At 42.1% G+C, this 19,392-nt stretch overlaps 1 protein-coding gene and 1 long non-coding RNA gene across 2 annotated transcripts in view; one reads left to right on the top strand and one right to left on the bottom strand.

Moving 5' to 3' along the window:
- Positions 1 to 12,635: 12,635 nt before the first annotated feature.
- Positions 12,636 to 15,157, bottom strand: LOC311292431. The gene is made up of 3 exons (XR_014627714.1): positions 15,020 to 15,157; positions 12,979 to 13,096; positions 12,636 to 12,772 (listed from the first exon to the last, which is right to left on the bottom strand). It is a non-coding gene; the product is annotated as an uncharacterized lncRNA (long non-coding RNA).
- A 160-nt stretch (positions 15,158 to 15,317) lies between these two features.
- phlpp1 (PH domain and leucine rich repeat protein phosphatase 1) overlaps positions 15,318 to 19,392 on the top strand; it is a 53,516-nt gene continuing 49,441 nt past the window's right edge. The window contains exon 1 of the mRNA XM_084412098.1: positions 15,318 to 16,617. Coding sequence (XP_084268224.1) covers positions 15,447 to 16,617 — 1,171 coding nt within the window. The 5' untranslated portion in view covers positions 15,318 to 15,446. The remainder of the gene's footprint in view (positions 16,618 to 19,392) is intronic.

Genomic DNA, 19,392 nt, shown 5'->3' on the forward strand with positions numbered 1-19,392 from the left:
TGGTCAGGATCTGTTTTAAAAATCAATTTTAAACATTTGTTGTTGAGAACACACGCATCCTGCACCCCTATCCCACCTCCTCTGCTCAGAGCAGTTGGTCCTTCGGCCCCGATTTGCTGGCACCCTCCAGTCCCTCGGCTCCACTTTTGGATTAACACTGCAAGTCTGTTCCGCCTCAGATCTGCTGGGCACCAGCTCTGCCTTGGAGTGTGGATCCCCTTGGCTTCGCTTTGGACTGCCGTTCCTGTAACTCCACCTCGGCTGTCGACCAGTCGGCTCCACCTCGGACAGTCGTGCTCACGGCTCAACCGGGATCCCTCGTTCCTCCGGCTTCACCTTGGTCAGACGTCGCTTTACCTGTGCCACAGACTTCCGGGCCTTTGGCTGTGCTTCGTCCCTCCACCCCTTTCAGCTCCGTCAGACTCTGTCTTCCCTCTGGCTCTGTCTTGGTCCTTGGTCACACTGGAGCTGTGTGAACAGTCCTCCGATACTCTGGCCTCCAGATCCTACATGTCGTCTGGTAATGTCATCGCCTCAGCTTTGCCTGAGTCTCCAGATCTCTCAACTCCATCGTTGGCGCTGGCGGTCATCCTAGCATCGCCTCCTCCCTGGTTCCTCTCACCATCTGATTCAACCTGGTTCTCTCTTCTGCCTCCTGTAATTGGGGTTTTCATCTGCCTCTGCCAGCCTGCTATGATACTACCTCCAAAAAAAGAACACCTGTTTGTTATTCAGTTCGTCACCAAGTGTATTTAAGTTCCTTTTGTTCAACGTCTGGTATTGTTTGTGATTGGTACACTGTTTCATTTTTGTCTGTTAGTATTATATTGCCTGTGTTTTTTTCAATTGAAATTTGGTATCTTGAATCACATTGAATTTTGGATCTACTTTGCCTACCTCCATCATCATTGTGTATAAACGTTACAACATTGTTCTTTCAGGTTTGCCACAATGTTTTGAAAATGTCAGATTTCAATAAAACATTAAACATATTAGGTTGCAAATTGTGGAAGGTGTTGTGGTAATGATAAAAATCAGTCTAAATGTATTAGCTTTCATAATGGTGTAGATGTTTTCAGACTGTTGCGGTAATGATATTTTTAAGAACTTATCTTGAAAAATATGCTCAAAAAGGTGTTTAATTTTCAGTAAACTTTTACAATGAATGCTCAATCACTTCAGGCCTTGCTCTCAATGCCTGTAAAGGAAATTTGTTGATGTAAACCTTTTTAAAAATGTCATTTTTGAAATCTTTGAAACAAAGATTTCGTGAGACCCACTCATCTAACAAATCAATTCTCTCCAAGAGTAAAGACAATTGTGTTGTAACTGTACTCCTGTCCTGTCACAGTCATGTTCTGTTTCACGGTCTTGCTTAGTTTATTGTCTTAAGCTTTTAGTTGTCTGTATTTACCTCTGTCCCATTTCGTCATTGTTGTCATGGTTTCTCAGTAGTTCTCAGTTTCTTGGATTGCCATCTTTCTCTGTGTATAAGCCCTCTGTCTTCACTTCATTGTCGTGTTAACGTTACGTTGGTATGTGTATGCTATCTAGGGCTATTCTCTGTCTAGAGCGCACAACTGCATGAGTTTGTATGGATAGAAGCGCATGCCTGAGCTTGTATTTTGGGTTAAGCTGCATTGCTTTGACATTGTGGAAAATAGAATAATAGAAACAAAACGTATTAGCCATTTTAATTCTCAAACGTGAGATTTTACTGGGACGTCAGTAAAGTGCCCCGGTAAAATTGCCCATGAGTGAACGTCATGATTCAGTTCATCTGGAAGAGAAGACAAAAATGCTGAAGATCTCAGCTGTGTGGGAGCACTTTAAATTGAGTGATGACAAGCCAAAGGCCGTGTGCCAAATATGCGAACAAATATGAAACTGGCCTTTCACAACAGCACATCAAGTTTGAAAAATCACCTGAGTTCTGTAAGTAGTATGCCTATAGCATATTGTTGGTGTAAAAAAAATTAGCTTTTCATAAAAAAAAAAATTAATAAAAAAAAAACTTTCAGTACCCCAGCCTAATAATAATAATTTGTATATAGGTACATCCCCAGGTATCACAGCCATCAACATCCTCAACCACACCCAAAACTTCACAGCAGATCCTACAATTCCGAAAACCGATAACGGAGAAAAGAAAGAAAGAGATAACAGATGCCATAGTGGAGTTCATCGCTATGGATATGAGACCCGATTAATCTAGTTGAAGGCGAAGGCTTCAGAAAATTAATTAAGAAGATGGAGCCCAACTAAACTGTCCCAAACCGTTCCAGTATTTCAAACGCCCTGTTTCTGAAGTACAGCGATCTGTGAGGCCAAATTTCTGCTCTTGTTGTAAACTCAGCGCCCTTAAGTTTCACAACGGACATTTGGACCTCGTGAGTATGGAGGCATACATGGCTGTGTCACCTGTCACTTTATAACTCAGGAGTGGGAACTCTCTGCCTTCGTTTTGGAAACCAAAGCATTTGAGCTGAGCCATACGGGAGTCAACATTGCACAACAGCTTGGAAACGCGGCGGTCACCTTCACCATTCCGAATTATAAGCGAGTAGTCATTGTTCACGACAATGCCAGTCATATGAATCTGTGCACCGAGACGCTGAAGGAAAAACCAGAGAAATGGGGCAACGTTTAAGGGGTCTGCTGCTCAGGACACGTTGTAGAGCACAAACTCATTCAAGATGTCGCTACTCGTTGGATCTCTACATGTAGAATGCTTAACTGACTGGTGGAGAAGCGATGGCCAGTGACAGCTGTTTTGTCAGATCCCAGCATCATGAAGAAAGGAGATTGCACCCTTGACTTGACAGCAGACCAGTGGAAACTGGCACAGGAAGAAGTACTGGGGAACACTCACAGAACTACTGTCACAGGAGGCAAACTTGTCGTTGTCTGCAACAGTGCCAAAGCTTTTCAACCTGAAGAAACACCAGCTGTCACCGGAGGAGGATGACAGTCCTGCCATCAGAGAAATGAAGACCCTCTTCACGGAGATCGACAGCAGATCGACCCAGCAGCATCTACCTCCGTTCTTCAGCACTAGACCAGAGATTCAAGCACCAAAGAGAAGAAGGACCTGGTCTACATTGAGGTTGGACTGATATTTTATATTTAAATTAGTAAATAATTTAAATGTAATTTAATATGATTATGCCACACTACTACTATCTTGTGCACAACGCATAGATTTGACTAAGAAAATGCTACCTGATTTTAAGGTTGTCTGCCGAGCTGAACATATGCACCACTGTAAGCAAGCCATGAAGAAGAGGAGACTGTCACGCCCCACCAAAAAAAAAAAAAAAAACAGCAGGAGATTTCAATGCTGATGCAGTCTGAGTCCGATGACGAAGAGGAAGAAGAACACGGAGACAGCGCAAAGAAAGAGATGGAGCAATATTTGAGAGACACTACTAAAGTACAGTCGGGCCCACCTGCATAGTGGAAGCAAAACAGTGACCGCTACCCTAAACTGGCATTTGCAGCCAAACACCACCATTGCGTTCCAGCCACGTCAGAACGTATTTTTTCAAAAGCTGGCTACGTCGTTAATAAGACCCGAAGTTCCCTTTTACCTGAAAATGTGGACAAACTCATCTTCCTCGCACACAACATGAAGATAGAGTAGGTAGACTAAGTAGGTAGCTTGCAACCTGATTCTGATTTATTTGAAAGTTTGACTTTGTAAAGAAATAGTTTGTTTATTGAAATGTGAGTTGCGCTAATTGCGCTAGCCAGCCTAACCTTACCTGGCTCTATTTAGCCTATTACAGTTTGTTTTGTTCTATATAATGGAATTCATTTAATTTTATTTAAACTGTTCGTTAATTGAAATGTGTGATGCTGTAATTGAAAGTATGCTACTGTGTTCTTTATTACAGTTCGTTCATTTATTTAAATAGCCTATCCTTTACTGTGTCAATAATTAATTTACTGTGTCAGTAATTACTGTGCTGCTAATTTCTGATTTGAGAGTGATTTGTTTGTCAGAAAAATGTTAGGCTTAAAAGTATTGCTCTTAACAGACCTGTGTGTTTTGTATCACTAGTGCAGTGTCCGTTCACGGAGCATTATAAGCCCTGCCAGCGTGAGGTGCACCACTTCCGGCTCAAGCTGTTCTGTAGTTTATTAAAAGTTTATTAATTCTGAACGTGTCACGTGTCCATATTGCACCAAATGCAACACTGCACTCCCTTGGGTCCGCAGCAACACACTAGGGCTGTACCAGAATATTCGAGTATTCGAATATTCGTTCGGTGGGTTGGTATTCGATTTTCAAATTTGACATTCAAATATTCGTTTTAATTTTTTTTTTTTTTTCACACCTGGCATCCCCCTAGAAACGGTTCCCATTCGCGCTTGAATGGGGCTGTCATGCGTTTTCTCAGATGGATAGCTCTCTCTGATTTGTCAATATGAACAATGAACACATGTGTTTTTGCAAAACGGATATGAATCCGAACTTCAAATCCTGCGCTATAGGCAGATGTAATGGAGTGCACGTCACCAGCAACAGCTGCATTTTACTGATCGTCAGCTAAAATTTCTAAATCAAAGACCGCAATAAGAGAGAGCCCTGGTAAGATCATTTCGGTTCTTTACTTTTAATGAAGTTGATTGTGTGTTAAAGCATCTGCGACCCACTTTCACTTTGATTAGTTGCACGTTGGCTTGATGAATAGATGCTGATCTGCGGTGACGCGTGCTGTAAGCGTCGTCATATCTGGCTATAACATGATATAGCCTAAAACGCTCTGACACGGTTATTTTTTTAGCATTTTTGGGCGAAATACAATACTCTTATTTTAGAGCGCAGAACAGCGGTGTTTGTATGGGCAGAAGTGCATGCCTGAGCTTGTAGGCTATAAGCACGTTGCTTTGACATTGTGGAAATAGAATAGAAACAATATATTAGCCTACCCTTTACTGTGTCAGTAATTACTGTGCTGCTGATTTCTGATTTGAGAGTTATTTGTTACTCAGAAAAATATTAGGCTGTGTTTTGTATCACTAGTGCAGTGTCCGTTCTCGGAGCCCTGCGCGTGCGGCGTGAGGCGCGCGCGCTTCCCACTCGCGCTGTTCTGTATTAAAAATGTATTAATTCTGAACGTGTCACGTCTCGCGTGTCTATATTGCACCAAATGTGACACTGCACTCGTGAAGTCGATTGGATGAACGGTTCAAAATGCAAGATAAATAATCTAAATGCAAACAGACAGACACATAGAGATTCCTGCCTTTATTAGAGAGAAAAATATGTTCAGCCCCCTCCCTCCGAAGCTTCGAATATTCGATGTTAATTCCTATCGAAGCTTCGAAGCTCAAAAAATGGTATTCGGACCAGCCCTACAACACACCCACCATGTGTGAAGTCGACAAGTATTTTTTTAATGCCAAAAATATCATGGATATCCCCACAGTCCTCCTCCTTCTCCTGGGGAATTGCTCCCTCCAAGATCACACAAGGTTTGATTCTTGATCAGGTTCTTGATTCCTGTTCCTTCTGTAACCTTATCATTCCGAAAACAGTTTGATTAGAAAAAATACCTGTTAATAATGCTATTTATTTTTTTACCTATACTTTGTACCAGAGCTTGAATTAAACTTTATACTAAGACTAAGGCTCAATCCCAATTCACCCCTTGCCCCTACCCCTTGGCCCTACCCCTTGGCCCTACCCCTCTGTTTTGCGCGTTCCTATGAAGGGGTAGGGTTGTCTCGATTCTCTTTTGGTTGGAGGGGGAGGGGTAGGGGTAGGGGGAAGGGCCAAATAGCCCTTGAAACGAAGATTTTTCGGGACCACACTTCAAACGAAGTGGTATGAGAAATGTACCTGCATACACCGCCTACAGAGGCAACACGACTGCCAATAATCATTTTCTTTATGTCACATTCAATCTTGTATTCATATTTACGGTCATGTTATTCAAATAAACGGTAGCAAATTTTTTTAAAAAAAATCATCGCTAAAGTTCGTTAACAATATGACGCGTGTAAAAAGCAAAAGTCTGAAGCGAAGTGGGACGCACGAATGAGGCGAATTCGCGTCCACCGCGCCGCGCTAAACGCCTCATTCAAGACCTCCAGACGCGCGTAAACGCGTCTTAACATTGAAATCACTCGCGCCAGACGTCGAAGATATCGTCATCTCCGTTGTTTTCTGCGAACTTCAGAAGAAAAATGCAAAAAAATAGCTGTAACTCACGCAAGACTACAGCTGACGACGGCATCTTGGAAGTTTGTGATAAACATTGGCGCATCTCCTGTAACTTAGCTAGCAACGACGTATAAGTGTAACGGTGTAGTTAAGTGGTGGTGTCCCATTTCTTAGGGGAATATTTTCACCCCTACGCCTTGCCACTCTGTTTCAAGGGGCAAGGGTAAGGGGTAGGCGAAGGGTAAGGGGTAGGCGAAGGGTTAGGGGTAGGCGAAGGGGTATAAAATAGAATTGGGATTGGGCCTAAGTAAACTTAAGACTAAACCTCATAACTTGAGTGGATCCTCAAACTCCACCCGCCTTAATAGTGAATGTCCTGCACACATTTTGAAGAGTCTCTGCTTGTTTGCAGTGCAAGGGTAAATAAAAAAACTGGTTCTTTGAATAAGTACAGCGTTTTCTTTATTTAAAACACGATGTGTATAAAGGCTAATGTTTTATGTATTTGAGGAGCTGTGCAGACGAGTGGAAAAAGAGTGTCTTAGTCTGGTATTTGCCGTCTAGTCATAGCAAATACAGCCTGTCATAACACTTCGTCTTTTACAACACAAGGTTTTTGCTGAATTTATTAAACGACAGTAAAAACTGAGTACCCACATAGCTACAATTACCTAGTAAGTTGATAAAAACTTAATGCGATGCACTTACTGCCTCAGATGCGACCGTTCTAATGACAAAACACAAATCTCTGACATTCACAGGTTAAAAAAAAAACTTGTAACTCTGGTTGGGCTTGATTTGGGGAAAATGGCAATAATATAATGACACAACCAAGTGTCTGACCATACAATAAAGCCACAATACTAACTTTGACAACAGGTGTTTAATAATTAAATTAAATAAAGATTTTTTTTAAGTGTCCTGAATAGTAGAGGTTCTACACTAACCTTTCATTTTTGCTGATTTCAAAACACACCATGCTGGGTATAACCTGCCATGGTAACATATCCTTGGATAAACTCCTGCGATCCAACAGCTAATGCCAGCACAATGCCTTGCGACTTAGGATGACTTGACAACTGAGCGCTGGCATTTCACTCTTGGATGCGTCACATTTGCATAGGCCGTACAGTATGAATTCATGATTGGTTGACTCCCAAATTAAAATCTTAGAACAATAAAATAACATTATTAACCGGTTAATTGTAATTTAAAATAAGTGTTTCTGTTAAGAACGGTTAAATTTAACCGTTTGTTTCCGGATTTTGTTTTCGTTCCTTGAACCGGTTCGGATCGCTGTGAGTGGGTGCTGGTGCAGTGTGGCTCACCTTTCACCGTCTACCCCGTTGAGGAAAACCTCGCCAGCCCCACTCCGGACCCAGAGCCCAGCAAGCCATCAGATATGCCTGCAACAGAGCAAGAGCCGGAACCCACCGCTGACTCGGAGCCCGAGCCCACCACAAAGAATGAGTGAGAGTCTGTTTTCATCCCAGAGCCCGAGGCCAACACAGGTGTGCAAGCCGGCAACAGCATCCATCACGGTGAGCATTTTAGTGGAGTTCGAAGAAATGAATTGGAGCCATGCCCACACTCCCGAGGCTGAGGTGAGTAAACCAAGCTGGAGCTCGATAAAATTGATGTATGATGAGCTGGATGAGGTGCTTCCAGATCTTCATCACACCTGGTCCCATCCAGTTCCAAGTCGTCTCAATCATTGCTGGCTAAGCCCAGCTCCAAGTTGTTCAAGCCAATGCTGTATAAGCCCAGCTCCAAGTCGCTCAAAGTCGTTCAAGTCAATACTGTATATGCCCAGCTCCAAGTCGCTCAAAGTCGTTCAAGCCAATGCTGTATAAGCCCAGCTCCAAGTCGCTCAAAGTCGTTCAAGTCAATACTGTATATGCCCAGCTCCAAGTCGCTCAAAGTCGTTCAAGCCAATGCTGTATAAGCCCAGCTCCAAGTCGCTCAAAGTCGTTCAAGTCAATACTGTATATGCCCAGCTCCAAGTCGCTCAAAGTCGTTCAAGTCAATACTGTATAAGCCCAGCTCCAAGTCGCTCAAAGTCGTTCAAGTCAATACTGTATAAGCCCAGCTCCAAGTCGCTCAACGTCGTTCAAGTCAATACTGTATAAGCCCAGCTCCAAGTCGCTCAAAGTCGTTCAAGTCAATACTGTATATGCCCAGCTCCAAGTCGCTCAACGTCGTTCAAGTCAATACTGTATAAGCCCAGCTCCAAGTCACTCAAAGTCGTTCAAGTCAATACTGTATAAGCCCAGCTCCAAGTCGTCGCTGGATGAGCCCAGCTCCAAGCCATTGCTGGATAAGCACAGCTCCTAGTCGTTCAAGTCAATATTGTATGAGCCCAGCTCCAAGCCGTCGCTGGATGAGCCCAGCTCCAAGTCGTTCAAGTCAACCCTAACCTGAGTATGTACTTGAGGTAGTGTAGGCCTATCTACATTAAAACATTTACTCTCTTACATTTATCTTTTAAGCAAACAGAATAACTCTTAAAATAACAGAATAACATTTATATTTAATCATCTCAGACTCATTTGCTGTACGGTTAGCGCGCCAACCGCATGCTTTTTAGCCGATATCTTTATGGTGTATTCAACCCGCATTGCAATTTATACGTTTATAAAACAAACAATATTTAGCTGAATGTATTTAGAAAACACATTATACATTTGTGTGCAAATATGCGTGATATATACCTGAAAGGGAGTATGTTTATCAGTAACACTCAAAATGCAATGCTTCACAATCATAATAACTTTACTGAGAATGAAGCGAATCGCGAGAGCTCCCTCCCTGATAACGAGAAGACGCACGCACACATACGACCAATCAGATGCACCGCTAACAGCGTTAACATTTCGATTTTTAACTTCATATGAATTTACTAAACATATTAATTAATGTAAAACATGATATTTTTAAAGAATTTGACAACATATGAATATTTAATAATTATTTAAACTGATTACTCATTGTATGAACTGAAATGGTCCCATGAATTAAACCTCAGGAAAAACACAGTCACTCTTCAGTGACAACTGACAGCTTACAAGAAAGAAAATATTATGCACATAAGCTTTAAATTACGATTACACACATACACATTTCATTTTTCTTTAACTTCAGCTCTACATGAGCAAATGATAGATTAAAACTTGTTAACCTTACTTGTGAAAATGTAACGAATAATTTAAATTGCTCCAGATCTTAAGTTCCAAAACCGAGCTATAGACACAAGACATTCACATAAAACATATTGACAGCTTCTATAGGCTATAATAATAATAATAAAAAAATAGCTCGCTAAGCGTTTTTACTTACAATTGGATTTACTTCTTCGGGAAGAATGCGTTTCTTCTTGCGGCTGTACGCTTGATGAATTCATCTGCTATGACATCCAGATTGTCATTCCTCGACATGTTCTTGTGACAGTTTAATACAGCAATAGGATTCAGTCGTCTTTGCCCCATTCTGGAACGCAGATACGTCTTAAGTCCTGAAAACGACCTCTCTGAAGTGCAGGACGTAACAGGGACTGTTAGTGCCAGTTTCAGAAGTTTGGTGAGTTCTGGCAACATGGTTCTCAAACTGTCTCATTTATCCTCTTTGAGGAAATCCACTACATCCAGAAAGGTATTTAACTAACCATTGTTTTGCTATATGATGTTTTATTAACAAGGTTCGGGAGGAACATGTTCTAATGATCAAACAATCAAGTCATTCCAACCAGCTGTCAGCAATCGGTAATCAACAGGTCCACTCAATCAGCATGATTAAAGGCCTATAAATACACACAGTCGACTCACCCTCGACAGTTTTCAGCATCCCTCCACCCCCCCCAATCTCCTCATACTTGCCTGGTTATCTTCCTAACCAAGAGATACGGGGGGAGTACTCTGGGTTCGGGCCCAATTTCCGAGCTCGGAGCCCTCCCCCCGGACAGCACGCCAAATACGCATAACTATTTATTCTCTGGTCATTCGTAAGTGTAAGTGCACATATCACGATGGAGCCTCAGTCTGCTTTCAGCCAAATCACCCCCATAGAACTGTGAGATGTTTTTACAGTCTCCCTTTCCTGTCACGAAATCCTCAGTATCTTGCATGTGCTTAAATGCAGGTAGACTGAATCTGCGGTGCAGAGATGCTGTTGCAGCATCAATTATTTCATTATACTGCTGTCTGTGCATTGCTTCTGGTAGGGCTGTAGTACTCGAGTCCGGTCTTGGACTCGAGTCTGGACTCGAGACCGTTTTTCTATGGTCTCGGACTTGTCTCGGACTCGCTGGTATTCGGACTCGGACTTGTCTCGGTCTCGGCCACTGGTCTTGCCAAATATGGCTTTTGGTCTCGACCGAGTCCAGGAGTCTTTATTATGTTCCCAGTAATCACACATACGTCGCCGCGATATTAAAACAAAATATTATTGGAGGAAAAGTGAAACACTGGCCACTTAATAACTATGGGCATTTCGGGTCTTTTTCGTGAACGGGCTCGTTTGATCAGCTCACTGAAAAGAGCCGGCTCTTTTGACTCACAAACGGCTCTTTAAAAAATAAATGTTTAAATAAACTCGCTGAAAGTCCACCGCTAGTGCAACGTGAATATTCACATTTTTGATTGTCCATAACACCCCGAAAACTAGCCTGCTTGCCTTGCACATCTAATTAATGGGCAAAGGTTTCCGACTTTTTTTCTTACCTTTCTTTCTTTGCCTATTCCACGAGTGGTAACGTTAGGCTCCAATGACTGGCTGTTTTAAAATATAGCTAATATCGAAACAAAATAACCCAGCTCATAACTTGCAGGTTTGCTTAGTGGCAAACTTTTTTCATTTGATTGCTTCAGCCGCCACCCGCCTGAATTTAATTAAAATATTATTTTTCGTCACGTCATCCGCCCGATCCGCGGTTTATCCGCATCTCTTGTGTGTGTGTGTGTGTGTCTGTGAGTTGGCTCGGCCTTCCCTCATGCAGTTTAATTGGTTGACATTGCGTGTATGATTGACAGGAACAGAATGTGAGGCTGATCAGACAGTCGAAACGAATGTGTGTGCTCCTTTAGGCCTATATAATTTTTTTTTTTTTTTTTGTTCTTTGAATTTGTCAATTATTTTAAATAAAATTAAAATTATTCATTATTTCATTATTACATAGTGATTTAATTTCTATAGGCTATAGCCTATATTTTTTTAGCAGACTTTTTTTTTTCCTGTCCTGGACTCGGTCTTGACTCGGACTCGAACCTTTTTGGACTTGGTCTTGACTCGGACTCGAACCTTTTTGGACTCGGTCTTGACTCGGACTCGAACCTCTTTGGACTCGGTCTTGACTTGGACTCGACTAGTCCTGGTCTTGGACTTGTCTTGGACTCGACAAAGGTGGTCTTGACTACAGCCCTAGCTTCTGGTGACTGTAAGATGTGTGGTGGTGCCCCTCCCTTCTCCAGTCTGCAAGGGATAATTCTTGGTCTTGTGATGGTTGGGCTCTCCAAATACGGTTTCACGAAGATGCTCCATGTTTCTGTGCGTGAGAATAAAATCTTTTATTACGGGATGTGTGTGAACGCACTCACAGAATCCGAAAACCACTGGCAGTGTGAATGAACCAAAATCAAACAATCCCGGGACAAATCCCAGGACACATTATCCGTGTATTTATATATAGATCCATTCATATATATCTTTTTTTTTTTTTTTTTATAAAAGTTTGTTAAATTTCATATGATTAAAAGATAAATAAAAAATTAATGTTTTATGCCTTTATTTGATTGCCAGAAATATTAAAATACACAACACAGAATTTCTGAAATAAAAATAATAATGTTTTCTTAGAAATTTAATTGTACTTTTAAATAAATAAATTGTTGTTTTTATGAGTTAAATTAATTAGACAAGCTTTTTGATTATTACAATTTAATTAAACCATAAAAATAGAATCCAGAAAACTGAAGTTTGATCAAATAAATAAAATAAAACGTATTTCACAGGGCCCTAAACATATAATTTTTGTTCATTTTAATAAATTGTTGTTAAATTGTAAAAGTTTCAATTAGCTTTTTTTTATTTACCATTAAAATGGAGTAAAAAAAAAAAAAAAAAAAAAAAAAAACGAAATCCAGAAAAATTAAAATGGAAAAAAAAGAATCTGGGACAAAACAAAATGGATTTCAAAGGGCCCTTTACTCTGGTTCAGCGTGAACGCAGATTTGAATTTAGCAGTTGACGATGTGCTGCACTGAATGTTCTAATCACACCCGTGTGATCGTATCAAATGTATAAATATTATTGATTTTTGTTTATGAAAATTGCATTCAAAATCCATTTGGCTCAAAAATCTTTGATTGGGCATGACACATCTCTGGAGAAGCAACTTTGCTTTGTGCATCATATTGTTTACCTGGACAGTCTTCCAATGCCATCTGGCCTAATGTTTGCCTTTAGGTGGGTAACCTCCACCTTGTCTCCTACGTACAACTCGACCAATGCCTCTTCTCTCCATAATGAGACATCATGGAGTTTGGCTCCACATCACAGACAAAGGTCCAGGATAGGAATCTGGGCTGGAGTCATCCTGGCCACTTGCACCTGGAAAATGACAGCAAAAGGATGTTTCCCAGTCCTGGTCCAGGAATCCCCAACACTGAATATTTCCTATGTTTTCTCAAGGTTGATTCACCTAAATTGTGTATCTCAAATAAGAGTTTTAGGGGGTACAATAGCTTACATTTATCTAGGTTAGGTAAACCAGGACAAACTACTAAATATTCAATTATGCTTTTAAATTCTCTCACTTTTTTCGTTTTTCCCTGCAGACTCAGATAACCAGCGTTTGATGATGTCCTCTTCTTCACCAGTCGCACATGGCCTCCTAGCGGCTCTTTCTGCCTCCTCTGTTACAGCCAATGGTGTCTTAAATTCAGTTACACCAACAAACAAAAACAAAAATACATTTTAATAGTTATGACTTTCATTATGTTTTCAATGACTTTTTAAAACATTAAGATATCATGACAGAAATGACTTAATGCCATTATAGTTTGACAGTTTCTAACAGGACAGATTTAAATTGATTTTGACCACATTTTGTACCCACATATTAACTGCAACATATTATTGCTATTAATATATTTTTCTTTCTATATTTATATTACTGTAGCCTACATTACATTACTTATTTTTCGTTTTCTTCACATAAATGACCATCATACAATTTTATGTCAACCTTTTCAAAGTCTCATAAGTCCTTTTAAGATCAAAACTAAAGTCAAGTGTCTTATTAAACACTTTATCCTGCCAGGTAAGTTAGTATTTTGTCAACAGTCATAAAATCTTCATAATCGTTAAAAAGTTTCCTGTCAGACTATCGTGTATGACGTATGTATGATTTTAAGTCATTTGCGTAAGGATGTCAAGTTACTTTGGTGTCTAGAGTAACTTTTTAAAAAATCATTCATTTAATTTTTTGTCATTTAATAATTACCTCACCTCTAAAAAGATCAGTGTTCTTTGCCGCGGAATGGATATGTGGGCGCGCCGGCTGTTGCAGTTGTGCGCGCGCAGTCACATGCTCCAGTTGTGCGCGCGATGTTGAAGAGAGCTCAGTTTTTTTATTGTTTTTTTTTTTATAATTGTATTGTTAAGTTAAAATAATAAACTGATATCAGTAAGTTGGTATCAACTTCAAACTTAAAGCTTTTAAAAATTCTTCAAACTTTCTGGCAAGGCTTTTTCATGCCAACTTAAAGTTTGCCTACAAACTTTTTCATCTAGTTTTATATATTATTATATTAATTACAACTATATAATACTATATATTAAATACAAATATTAATACATTTTAGAATAAACTTATTATTTCAATAAATTTTAATTTATTACTACAAATAATTAACTGAATAATGCTTTCAGTGGTTTGCTTTTTGCTAGCATGTTTTTTTTTGTTTTTGTTTTTTACTAGCTTGTTCATATCAGTGGCGTACTTCGATCTTTCATTATTTGTATTTTATTTTGTTGTTAGATATGTTTTTTTCGATGGTTACGTAACGTTTCTGTAATGATGTAAAATAAATCCCTAGTCCGTATTTTGAACTCGACGTCTGTGACTCTGTGTGATCGACAGAGGGCAGTAAAACACTTCTGCTGCAGCTCTATCTGCCTGAAATGGCGAATCTAAATTCAGTTCACGCACTTATCCTTCACTTTGTATTCATCAAAAACAACATACATCAACTAAAAGCACTCGCAACAATCATAGACTGTTAAAATAAAAGCGACCACAATAAATCACTTTGATTTTTAAATACGCAGAAATAATACATTGTTATTTTTTATATGTGATAAATCTGGTTATGTGTTCATCTTACTGAATATAGTGTTACTGTAATTTAACCGATGACTGCGACTGATTTATATTTTAGAAACATAAACGGATGAACATGAATTACTGTGACGCACCAATAAAAACACACGCCGCAGCGCATCACGGGAAATGGAGTTGTATATCGAAGATACGCACATCCACTTACTTGCAGAGTTTACTAATATTTCTCTTCACAAAAAAATAAAGGGTGACAGCGAGTCAGCGACACTATAAATGTAGTGTCCCAACGTGAAAATTAAGTTGAAAAATAATCAAATATGTTCATGTTTGAATGAGTTCAAAACAGTGATGCTACAAAAATAAGCTTCATGGGCGTTAACTGTGTTTCTATTCTCGCGAGATTTACGTGGAGTGTGGCGTCTCCACGCTCTTTTTATTTATTACTGCACAATAAGCAGTGATGCTGTGAGAACGAATGAGAAAATGGTTTAAAACAAACGCACACAGCTTACCAGCTTCTGAATACAACCAGTTCCAGCCAACTCGCTAGTTTCACATCACATCTCTGGAGTGTCAGCCTGAGGACGTGAACTCTCGCGATGGTTTACCATTCCTTCGAGCTTACAGAGACTTCCTGTTTTTCTTTTTTTTTTATCATCCAAAGAACAGCACAGAAATACTACATGTCGATAGAAATTACAGGGTATGATTAAAAAACAACAACGTTTATCCTCCGCTTTCGTTACAGCATTCAGGGCGACGTCAATTCTCGCGTGTTTCTCGCGCGCATCTCGCGAGATGCGCGTCATTCGCTCTCAGACTCCATGATCTGATCCCGAGCGGAGCGGCGCGATCATAACTGCGTGTTCCGCGCGCGTTCAGGAGCGTCGTGCGGCGCTCACATCTCCGCTCAAATGGACTAGGAATGATCTTGTGAGGATGGAGAGCGTTAAACTGAAGAAGAGCAGTGCTCTCAGTGTGGCCTTGAGAAGCACAGCAGATGAAGAAGATGATGAAGGCCAGAGAGTATCGAACCAGACGAGCTCAGACCAGCCCAGGACAAGAAGCCAGAGCCCAGCTGAGCTCAACATGGTAAACAAAGCCTGTAAAGGCAGCTCCAGTCTGCTGCTGAGGAAGAGAAGGGTGAAGAGGCACGTGTCCGGTATAAACTCATCTCACAGCCGAAGTCTGGACCGACAGACGCTGCTGAGACACCGAGCCAGTCCTCAACTACAGCTGTCAGACCGCCAGTGGGTGCGCCAGGACCTGCGCCGGGGCTCCATCCACGTCCACGACCGGCTGCTGGCGTGGTCTCACCCGGCCCGGCCCGTTCTGTGCACCGTGGACAGCACCGCGACCGAGATAGCCCAGCGTCTGCAACAGGCCGGCGGCAAAACGTGCTCCGTCCTGAGGCTGAACGCCAAAAGCTACCTGTCCACCGACGTGAACGGGAACTGCGATGGAGAGTGCCCGCTCCGGCACCTTCACACCGGGACCGAGAGCCTCCCGGATCAGCCCGGTGACCGGTTACGCCTCCTGCTCCTGGAGAAGGACCATCCGTACCACCCGCAGGAATACGACATCTACACGCCCTCGGAGGCCAGCGTGGACCGCTCGTCCCCTCAGGACGAGGACTCCCTGAAGAGGTTCGCGGGGTCCGACGTGGAGACCAGCAGTGCTTGTGACGAGCTGAGCTCCGGGGCCCGGTTCAGCCAGCACCGGGACTCGCTCAGCGACGACATGATCCTGGGCACGGATGCGTCTGCGTTCGACAGCAGCGCCGCCGAGGGCCTGGACACGTACGGGAGCTCCTCGGACGAGCTGGAGCTGGACTGTCCCACGGAGCCCGTCCTGCCGGGGCCCGTGACCGGTGACCCACCGCCTGCTCTCGGGCACAGCCCGGGGTCAGCGGGCACACCGCCCGATTCGGACTCCGGCCCGGCCCTATATGTTCAGCTGCACGGCGAGGCCGCCCGGCGCCTGGGCCCCGACGAGAGGCCCCTACAGATCCAGAATGATTTTCTCTTTAAACTGGGATTTAAGGACCCGTGGCGGGTCCAGGAGGAGGGGATGAACACTGAGCTGGGATCTCTCCTGCGCTTCTACGCAGGTAAATGACTGATGCATGTACTACTACTTCATGTTTACGGCCTGTGTGAGAGAGTCGTGAGAGAGTCACATCGTCCTCCAGCCACACATGAAGAGTTTGCTGTCAGCTGATGTGTGTGTTCATGCAAACGACCCCTGAATTTAGAGTAGAAACAGCGACTGTGGCTCATGTACACAAGTCTCTGCGTGTTGACGCAGGCGAGATCGGTTCACCTTCTCTGTGTGTGAGAAGCCAGTTAGTTAAGTGACAAATCCCTTTCAAACTTCCTAGAGAAATGTATCGCCCAAAGTAGTAGTTTTCATTGAGTTGTATTCGTCGATTTGGGAAAAGGTGTCAGCTAAATGAATATTGTGGCGAGCATCTAAGAAGGGTTTTAGTTCAAAGAGGGATTTGCAGACTGTGGCAGCTTGGCACAAATCTGAGGTTCTGTCAGTCCAGAGGAAACACACGTGAGACGCGGCTTTATCTCAGGAGGAGCAGTTTCAGTTGTTAGAGAGATCTTTAGTTGTGATTGCAATGGCTTCGAATGACTCGTTATACACATTTTTCTTACTTTGCATATTGCACAAGCTTGTTTTAGAAACCCTGAACACACGTGCATGCAGAAGATTTGACTCAGGAGATGAGCTCGCTGACACTGAGTTCACGTGACGTCACGGTCAAGCAGTCGTTATGTGACACGTGCATGTCAAAAATAGTGCTACAACCCTTTAATTATTTACTTCAGAAACGCACGTTACAAATGAATGACTGGTCACACTTTATATTAGGTGTCTCTTTAACTATTATGGACTGACAAAAAAACTTTATGCACAATGTGCTTATTGTGTTGTATTGCAAAACACTTGCTGCTATTGCGACGGGATACGGGGTAAAGTTAGGGACAGGGGCTAATGGGGCAAGGAAAGGGACAATGTGCAATTACAGATTACATGCTGGTATTTTTTATGTACAGTACAATGTAAAACATGAATACACACATTACATTTAATCAAATGATTAGTTTAGGGCCCTGTTTACACCTGGTATTAAGATGTGTTTTGGTCGATCGGATCACAAGCAGACGAGTGAGACACATTCCTGTTTACACCTGGTGTTTTAATCCCTCTCTTTTGTCCTCTTTCAACCACTTCTGACTGATTTCTCCCGAGGGGCGGGTCTATGGGCGAGTGAATGCATGGGCTTTTTCAGATCTTTCCATCTAGAGGACGAAGTAAGCTTGAAATAAGCTAAAATGTACATATGAACGTGAAAGGAGAAAACAGAAAAGAAAAACCAGCCGAACGCTGTGTGTGTGTGTGTGTTAGAAATCAGGAATGGTGAGAGAACATTGTGTTTGGTACGTTTTTCGTCCTCAAAGCTTGGGTCTTCAGACAAAGTTTAAACCCGTCTGGCTTCCCATAATGTTTACGCATTAGGTCAGTAGGCGTAGAGTAGACGGTCATTTGTGGCTGTTTGAACACATTCGACCACATGAGCGTTTACTCTGCGAAAGCAATCCGGGCGAATGAGTTTTCGGCTCCCTCTGGAAGTGGTGGAAAGTGGACAAGCTCAAAACGTTTTCTCCTGTATTTAGCGTCGTCCACTTCCGATCCAATCGAACAAAACGCATCTTAATACCAGGAGTAAACAGGGCCTAAATGTTACTATATGATAGTTAAAGGCACTTAATATAATTTTGGACCGAACAGCCTTGCAGATGTAACCTTAATGAAGTGTTTACGAACTTTAAAAACACATACTGTAAAGTTAGCATGAGTTGATGTGTTGTCACTGCCGAACATGACCCTGCAGTAGCTGTCTTTAAAACTTCAGAGCGCAAGAAGAACAACATGAATTCACAATGATTCTCCATGTTTATGTTCCCATGGATCTCTCTCTCTCTCTCTCTCTCTCTCTCTCTCTCTCTCTCTCTCTCTCTCTCTCTCTCTCTCTCTCTCTCTCTCTCTCTCTCTCTCGTTGGTAATAAACATGGCAGCGTTCTCTGCTCCCACGGATGCACATGACATGGCCACAAAACCATTGTGAGCCGCTCTTGTCGTTTGGACGGCGCTCTTGTTCCGGTCTGTTCATTATCATTGAAATGAAAGGCTGAATGCTGTGTTGGTGCAGTGGAGGGTGAAGAGAGAGGGGCTGGGGATATTTAGATGCTGTTCACCCGGCCTGTTCTTGGCTCGCGCTCCCTTCACCGTCTCACGCCAGCGTCCATTGGCCCGTCGGCCAACAGTGGGGCTTCAGGAAGCGCTTTCATTCACGCCGCTGAGAAAAACAGGCTGTGAGGAACACGCATGGGGGAAGGAAAGGGTTGTGGGAGCAGGAGTGGATCTTAGCAACTGTTGTCTTAGGGTTAAGAGCTGATTTAATATGAGCTGCAGACTTTTACAGTGTTGAGCAGAGACTGCACTTACTTTAACCCTATAAAGCCCACTGTGTCGTATTTGATACGCACGTTTCTAAGGCCTTTCTGAATGGTCAAAATGTTGCTGAAAAACCTGTTGCACACATTCTGCTGCTTCATGCCGTCCGTCGTCTGATTTGATCGTTTATACGCTTTTAGCAAGTAAAAGGCATTTTAGTTTAACTGTAAACCACTTTCAGTCTTTTTGCTGTGAAATCTTTTTTTTATTAATTTTTTTATTAAGCAAACATAAGAATAACTTTGATGTTGTGATTTCAAGATGAACACTTACTGGACTGAGGCAACTTGTAGCTTTTGAGGAACGTTCATTTGTTCATCTCTCAATCGCTGTTGTATTGCATTATAAGTTTGGAAAC

Source organism: Rutilus rutilus (genome assembly GCF_951802725.1).
Source record: "Rutilus rutilus genome assembly, chromosome: 6".
NCBI classification, from domain to species: Eukaryota; Metazoa; Chordata; class Actinopteri; order Cypriniformes; family Leuciscidae; genus Rutilus; species Rutilus rutilus.